Raw genomic sequence first — 8,599 nt, 5'->3', positions numbered from 1 at the left:
GATTTACGGAGGAGATATTTTTCCGTATATAAACAGGCCATTCATATTTGAATTTCAAAGTAAATTTTAGTGTGAAGTTGTTCATTGATTTCCACAATACTTTCACCTTTTATGTCTTTCTTTCCAAGAGTATAAGATGTACACAAAACCTTCTAGATGCACGCCACAGCCTAAGTAGTGAATGTTTCTTCGTATAATAGGACTTAACATTACACATACACACATATGTGATTCCTCTTGTTCAGTATATTTTCTGTGATACAGTTAATGCAAAAAAATGTGTCACCATGATGCAACCTGATTACAGAGTGTGTCATTCAGTATTTTTGAGTTCATCTGTGTAAAGCAATTGCTGTGAGCAATACAGCATATTCTGGTTATCACCGATAAAAGATTTCCTGGTTTGGCCACTAGGAGTGCTGTTTACTGGCTGTTATTATACTGTGAGAACCATGACCAGAATAGTTGAGTATTGTATGAAACAAGATTTGGAAGTAGTTTGCAAGATTTTAAATGCCAAGTCCTGTTTTTCAATGAAGATATGGCTGTCATTAGAATCATTTTGCCGTATTACCTACTTGTATCATGGGGAGTATAGTATCAAATTGTAAAATTTAGTGGGATAGCACAATAGTGTTAAAATCTCTACTATATCAAAGCTCAAAGTACATGTATGACCTAAAATCAACCAACATGTTGAAAACTTTTGCCTACCTCCTTTCAAACATGGCAATATATCTGCTAGTGAATGTTTCAAGTCTTGTAACAAAGTTCCAACCATCCCAGTATTCACCTACCTGTTTACTTATTGGCTTATACACAAATGTTGTCATTGTCAGAATCTACCAATCAGGGAGTTTTATTCACTTTGATCAATCAGGGATTGCTACATTGTTACACCTTAGGTCATCCACATTTTGTAACTTTGTATCAAATGTTTAGCAGAGAAGCAAATTAATAGACTGAAACATTTTTTTAAATAAAGTATGCTGTTAACAACATCAGGGGATTACTCAATATATAATCACAACGCAGGACCAAATATACGTGTGTATGTACCATTTTACGAAGCAGAAATTCAAATATAGGAGTAACAGTAAGTGCAGATGATGTACATCATAACATTGTCTTCAGGGTTCCTAGTATGAGAGCAAATATGATAACGTATATGTTTGTGTTGTCATTCTCATCAACACTTGCATCTTGCCGTTCATGACATAGTGAGCTTTTTTGTAAAATGTAAGTATTACTGAAAACTCTAATATTAGTCACATTGTACCTGAAACTGAAATAAAACAGTTTACACCATTCCTACTATTGCAAGAAGAGAAAATTAAAGTTGTAAACGTCAAATTTCTCGATTTACAATGAGCATGCGACAGGTAGACTTGAGAAAGATGTGTCTCTTTAAATTTTCATATAAGAAAAAAAAAGAAGGGTTTTCAATGTCATAAAAGTGAGATGTGATATTGTAAACTTGAACTCTTCCTATATATTATCAGTTATGACCTTTCTGCCAGTATCTTTATATTTGACCTTCACTTTTACCTTCGGGGTCTAAGTTCCCATTTCATTATTGGTGACACAGATATCAAGCATTGAGAGATAGAGCGAGAGAGAGAGAGAGAGAGAGAGAGAGAGAGAGAGGGGGGGTGACTTCTATGAAAGCTTTCCATCATTACATCCAATCTTCTGCTTTTCTGGACAGAAAGCTGTAGGTGTCAATAGTATTTTTAACTTTTTTCATACGCTGTCCCTCTATCTTCATAGTGCTGCAAAAACAGTATATGTAACATGCCTTTATTTATTCAGCTTTTTAGCAGATGTAATATTAACAGAACCCACTTCCCATATTAACTAATGTCCAAGAAAACTACAGAATATGTCCAATAAGGCTACAAGAAACTAATTCAGAGATTTGACTAGGTGAAAAAACTCAGGTTTAGTAGAAATATGCAGATGTAAATGAACCCTTAAGCAAATGCAACCCAGAAAACACCTCCAGCATGAGAAAAATGCAAATAATTTAATATTTTAAAAACTTTTTTGGAGTGTTAAGTTTTATGACTTGTTGCTGGAGGTTTAAAGGTGATAAATAAATAGGATCACTGCAGTGTGACAAATATTTTTACATTAATGTAAGCAATTTTACATTTATAAAGTTTTGCTATTTCTAAAATAGGAATGGCTTTTAGCCATTACATGTGTTCATCTATGATGTTGACTGACTTTTTATAAACATTTTGCAGCTGCGCACTTTGACTTAAATTTATCAGTGGTATCTGTTTTGTTAGAATTGCAAAAATGTTTTTTGTGGAAGAGAAAACTGAAATTCTCGTTCACATCATTCAAGTTTGAAAAAATCCCACTAAAAGATTCTAACTGCGCATTGTTTACACTCTTCTGCAACTTTGCCAACTTTATTCTGGCATTTTGCCAGCTTTATTTTTGCTTTCTGCCAATTTTCTTTACAGTTAGTCAGTTTCACTTTGGTATTAGCCCAATTTTTTTTTAACATGTTGTAAATTTGACGTTTGCATAAGCAACATTTTTGAAATGGGTATATTACAGTATTTGATGCTTAAAATACAGCTGTCATTAAAAAACATGTTCATCAGTATGGTAAACATAGTATAATTACTAAGTAATAATACATTCTTGTACCATGACGACGGGTTCTTATTATGTACAAGTAACATTTTGAGATAATGTGAAACAAACCAAGTTCATTATTTGATTATAAGTCCAAATGTGTTAACTATTACCTGTAATTATGAAATGATGATTTGAACCTTTTTTTTCAGTAAAATATGAATTTCATGTTTGCCATTTTGAGAAAACAAAACTTTGAGTATAAAACTGTAAATGAATTTTGTGAATCTTATTTTGAGAAAGTGAAATATCTCGATATAGTGTCATGGTTTGCAAGTTTCTGGAATATTTAATTTATTAAAATTACTTCATTGTCGTATTCTCCACTATTTTCTTATTCCAAACTTTAAAGAAGATGAAGAAGTAAGACATAAGACAGGGTTTATGTTAGTCAACTGTTTGCTTTTTTCAGTGTGTGTTTCATAAAAATACAGTTGTTGACACCAGAAGAAAGATTGTTGGGAGATATGGTAACCAGGTTGTATTACTTGTAAATGCCAATGTCAGATTAAGATGAACACAAGGACCCGATAACAGTTATTTGGCCAAGCTGTAGAAAAAACTGGTCCTGTACAAAAGAATAATTAATTAACGCTGTAATGATAAGACAGCACTAATGCAAGAACCTAGGAATGCATCGTGGGCCATTAATGCCATGTTTGCAACAATCAAAAGTATTGATATTTTTTCAAAATACAAAATATCATTTTTCCTACTGGATTATTTGTTATTTATTTAAAGTAGGATATTTTTGATTGTGTTTTAATTGTAGATAGATGTTTCAGCTTGGTTCTCTTCTTACGTGTGTTAAGCAGTTAACAGTTACATATTTTGAGTTATTAATACTTCCAAATACAAATCAAAGAAGATACCAGGTGGTATGGAAGCTTTATTATTGTATTTTTCTATACATATTTTCTTTTGTGTGTTATAATTTTGAAAAATGGGGGTTTTGCTACTTCTTTGTCATTTGGGTAGTTTTTCAAGTTACCTTTTTTGCAGTAATAATTATTTAATTAATCATTTGATTGAAGGGATTGTATAGAGCATTTATCTGTGAATTAGCCCCATGCCCTGGTATAAGTAGTCTGTAAGGTAAGCCACGATGGCGAGCCCTCACACATCGGTCAGCCCCCTTTGTAGCAGGCTTGTGACGTGAGGGACACAATGCATCTTACAGACTATGATATAAGCATCTTCTAATTAACTGAAGCTCATCTTTGAACCACATGTGCTCTTAAATAATGACTATTTTATCACCAGCCCCCGAATTTCAAACTTATGTTTCGCAGCTTTTCAGGGTTTGTGTTCAGTATTGTATGTGTGAAATGAATTGCTTCAAGTGTGAGTAGGTTACATGGTTTGAGGTTTTTTCAAAGACCCTGGGTGAACTTCAGGGTCAGGGGTTATTTGTCAAAATATTTCTTTATAAATAGTACACCGCAGTGACCTCAGAGTATTTTTATTTAGTCCCTGGTCAAACTTTAAATTATCATTTGTATGGCCAATACCTCAGTAGTCTGTCAATCACATGTACATTTTGATTTCAAACAGGTAACTCGACAAATCCCAGAAGGTTTATCCATTTCAATGTACAAGACATGTTTTGATTGGCTGATATTTTTGAGATGTTCTAATTTAACCAATGAAGTTCAACTTTGTGTAGTTGCATTCTTGAGTTCCTTGGTTTAGATATTTGTAATTTTGAATTGAAAATGTTAGAGTACATTTCCAGAATCAATTTATTCTTTGTATTTAAGTTCTTTTTTCATCATTTGCAAGTGTGATAATTTCTTGATAATAAAATAAACTTCCAAGTAATATCTGTAAAAAAAGAAGAAAAACAGGTGTGTTGCAATTTTTTTGTACAAAAATAACATGCACATGTTGCTTGATTTGTCAGGTAACTGTTGTGTGAGATGTACAACTATTTTCTCCCCTCCCCATTCCTGTAAGAATGTGTACATGCCATACTCTAGGTCAGGAATGTTTACAGAATGGAAAGATGTATGGTGATCACACCATGTGTACGTACTCTTAGGACTGGGCATTAGCTGATAACAGCTAAAGACATATCATAAACCACAGGCCTCATCATGGCACATACCCACCAAGATTTTATGTTACATCAACAGAAAAATTTGCGCAGGTGTGCGAGAATGCTGAACACAAGGCAATAATAAAATGGTTTTCTACAACAGTCATATTTTTATTGAACATAAAAGCAGATAGAGTAAGAAAATTGTGCAGATCAACACATATATGTGCCTCCTGTCCCCTGTGAGACACAGACTTGATGTCTATGAAAATGTAGCTTTAGACCTGACCTAACCATTGCCAGATTGTCTAGTATAGATGTACATTTGCTTGTATACACTCACATTTACATTAAAACTAAGTCAGGATGGCCAGTTGTCAAGAGCAACAAGGTATTAAACTTTTGAAAAGGTGAATGTTCAATGTTTTGAAATGAAAAGAAATCGGGAAAATTTTTTTACTCATGGCATATATTAATTGTGTATTCTTTGAAATGAAAATGATCTTTATAGAAAATGTATTAGTCCATACAGAGATACATGACGTGAGTTTAACTTGTTATTTCTATTTACAATCTTGTAAATGTATTAAATTCAAATGCAACATCACTTGTACAATGAAAGGTATGAATCATGAAAATTTACAATACAGAAAATGCATGATTGTACTGTGTTCTCCCCAGGATAGATGGCAAGGCTGGTGGCTAATTTGCATAGCAATTTACATATCAATATCAAATTTGCATACACTATGAATGTCATCAACATTGAAACCTACTCTGTCATGTTTAAAACAGACATTAGGATCAGCCATTTCTCTTTACGTGAAAGTATTATTATAATATTATCATTCAAAAGATTACTAAAGCTCAAGGATGGTAGAATACTTTTGAAGAGTGGTAGAAACCTGCCAAGCATGCCGGCTTTGATGGTAAGAATGGTGTTACCAGTGTTCTAGTAGGGAGAACACTATGATAAGCAGTACAGAAAACAAGAGTTAATTGAAAATATTCATTATGATTCGTATATTTCATTGTCCTAATATAGGATGTTTTGTCGGTAAAAAGAAGGACCCAAGATAAAAAAAAAAAACTATTGCTCTCCTTACTATTAACTTATATACAACAAAATCGCATGATACATAAATTTCACTGAATTACGTATTTTTTAAACATGAATTTTACACTTTTTAACGCATTTAACATCTTGTTTATGTCTACAGATGTTATATAATTGTTGTAAATAACTCTCTGAGAATAACACCGCTGTTTACGTTTTGGAATAACTAAAATAGAAATAGTATGATTGAGCTAATTAACACATTAACGAGAGGATTTTAACACATCGATATATTAATGTCATTCAATGTGAACATCTCTGAACTTGAAAAGTAAAGCTGAGATGATAAATATTCCTAGAATTGTCAGCTGGTTGTCTGTTCATAGTCAAATATATTACTAGATTTCAATCATAATAAACGAAGTGTTGCATATTCAACTAAACAATAGTAAATGCATTTGTAAATGTAAATTTTCACGCTAGGTATTTTAAGATGCAAACTTTGAACTTGTTGAATAATGAACACTCTATACACTAATTTTAAAAAATTTCGCAATAAACATTTTTTAAGTACTGCGCAGGACTAAACATTTCTTAAACTGTAATTAACTTTGTATAGCAATGTGTCATAATAATCAAACATTACATACACTTAAATTTACTCTATTTCTGAAAATTGTAACAGCGCTTCAAGACAGGAATCCCAATTTAACATTACCACATTTTCACCTTTCACCAACACATGCCATTTAAGTAGAAACAACGCCAGTTGATGCAACCATAGAGTGCCCCAACTCTGACCCTCTCTCTCTCTCCAACGTCTATGGTGTAACATCGAACGGGGTTTTGTGATTGATTAATTATACTAACTAAATCTAATGTCAATGAATTCTATCATTTATGACTTATGTATTCTTAATTACAGCCCGTTTCACGTTACCATTCACCTGCTCTGTTTGATACAACCACACATAAACAAATAAACTGCTCATACTACACTTTAAGATAGTAAGAATGAACACAGTTTCTTGCTACATTTTGTCTACAGGAAATGACCTAATGTGCCACTATGTAGATATCAAATGCAGACTTCAAAACATCGGTACCCGCGTGTCTGCCTAATTGCAGTATGTCTAAATGGTTTATTTCATAACAGACAAAATGCAGCAAGAAATTGTGATCTGGCTATGTTATTAGAATATGCAGTGTCTTATTGGTTTCTGTATATTTGTATTAAATAAAACCGGTGAACGGTAATTTGAAACGACGTGTACCTGGTCTAATTTGTAATATCCTAGTGAATATTTGAAAACTGTCTCATTGCAATTGTCAAACTCCTATTCTTCATTTTCACATCACGTGACGAATTAAAGTCATTGAGTTTATCAAATATGTAATCCAGACGTCCATGTAATGCTTCCAAGTTCCCATACCCATACTGCTGACTGTCACTTTTATTCTTAGATGGTTTGAACACGACAAAACGTTGAGGTTTCCTTCGACGCCTACGACTCCGTAGCTTCGGTTTTGGTCTTTTAGACATTTCTGACACTGGTCTAGGAGATATGCTCTCTGCGTCATCTGTGAATCGGATATTTGAATATTGTTATATATCGGCACACTTTTCAGGAGTTATTGCTGTTTCTTACAGCTATCTGTAAACTTTGTAGAGTTGGTGATGATTTGACATCATCCTTCGACACACTCTTTGGATATTTTGAAATCATAAATATGTCTAGAGCTATTGTGCAAATAAGTGTGATGCAACAGTTTGAAATCCAAGTTTTTATACAAAGAAGTCCTTTGAACAGTTCACATGGAAGGAAAAGGAAGAAAACCTGAACTACTAACGACAAGCAAATAGGCAAACTGACAGACAGACAGACAGACAGACAGACAGATAAATCGATGGGCAGGTTGGTGGATGGATGGACAGACATACAGACTTTCACGTTGACTGATTAACGTAATGTAGGCAAAATCAACTAAAATTGTGAACTAATTATTCGACACATACCTTCTTTCTTTTCATCCTCAATTAATACCTCCTCTTCTTTCTCCCCCTCTCCCTCTTCATCTTCTTGATCTCCCTCTTCCTCTCGTTCTATCCAGGGATCATACTGCTTGGCCCTTTCATGCATTCCTGCCATTGACATTATTTTCCACCACATAAAGTCTACTATATCATTAGTCTCATCGCTGTTCTGTTCGTTTGCCCACTCGTAGGCCCACACGATGACAGTAACAAACAATGTAGCCAAGATCATGTACACAAAGAGAGTCAGGGTGAAAAAAACAAACGGACCAATGACTGCATCAGCGGCCTCGAGACTTTTATAATCGAAACTACCAAGAAACATAAGATAAAGGCTTTTGATTGTACCAAAGAAAGTATGGTATTGTTCCAATTCTTTACCAACGGTTAAGAAGAGTAATTGCCCATATGCGAAGAACACGATGTAGAAAATAACTGAATAGTTGGCTAATGCTCTACCAGCTCCTTTGAGTGTCTTCGTTAAGACGTTCATCCGGGCATTAAATCGCATTAGATTTATAAACTGTAAAGTGCCCATAAAAACCACAGCAGCGATGACGTATCCATAGGTTTCATCATATACAGCCATTTGTTGTAGGTTGATGAATGTAGTCGCTCCTGCAAATTGAAAACGAAACTTTGGTGATATAGGAGCACATTGGTTGGAATTTATGGAAATACGCAGAAATATGTTACATTTATACACACACACGCGCGCGCATACATACATACATACATACATACATACATACATACATACATACATACATACATACACACACACATACATACATACATACATACATACATACACACA

At 33.7% G+C, this 8,599-nt stretch overlaps 1 protein-coding gene across 1 annotated transcript; it reads right to left on the bottom strand.

Annotated features, from left to right (window-relative positions):
• Window positions 1-6,226: 6,226 nt before the first annotated feature.
• LOC144445677 (uncharacterized) lies at window positions 6,227-8,028 on the bottom strand. Its single transcript, XM_078135314.1, has 2 exons — window positions 7,765-8,028; window positions 6,227-7,328 (listed from the first exon to the last, which is right to left on the bottom strand). Exons 1-2 carry the CDS (start codon window positions 8,012-8,014, stop codon window positions 7,042-7,044), a joined length of 537 nt encoding a protein of 178 aa, XP_077991440.1. The 5' UTR covers window positions 8,015-8,028; the 3' UTR covers window positions 6,227-7,041.
• Between the last annotated feature and the right edge of the window lie 571 nt (window positions 8,029-8,599).

Source organism: Glandiceps talaboti, chromosome 14, assembly GCF_964340395.1.
Source record: "Glandiceps talaboti chromosome 14, keGlaTala1.1, whole genome shotgun sequence".
Lineage (NCBI taxonomy): Eukaryota > Metazoa > Hemichordata > Enteropneusta > Spengelidae > Glandiceps > Glandiceps talaboti.
The sequence above is the reverse complement of the archived record's forward strand: the minus strand, read 5'-3'. Positions and strand labels throughout refer to the sequence as shown.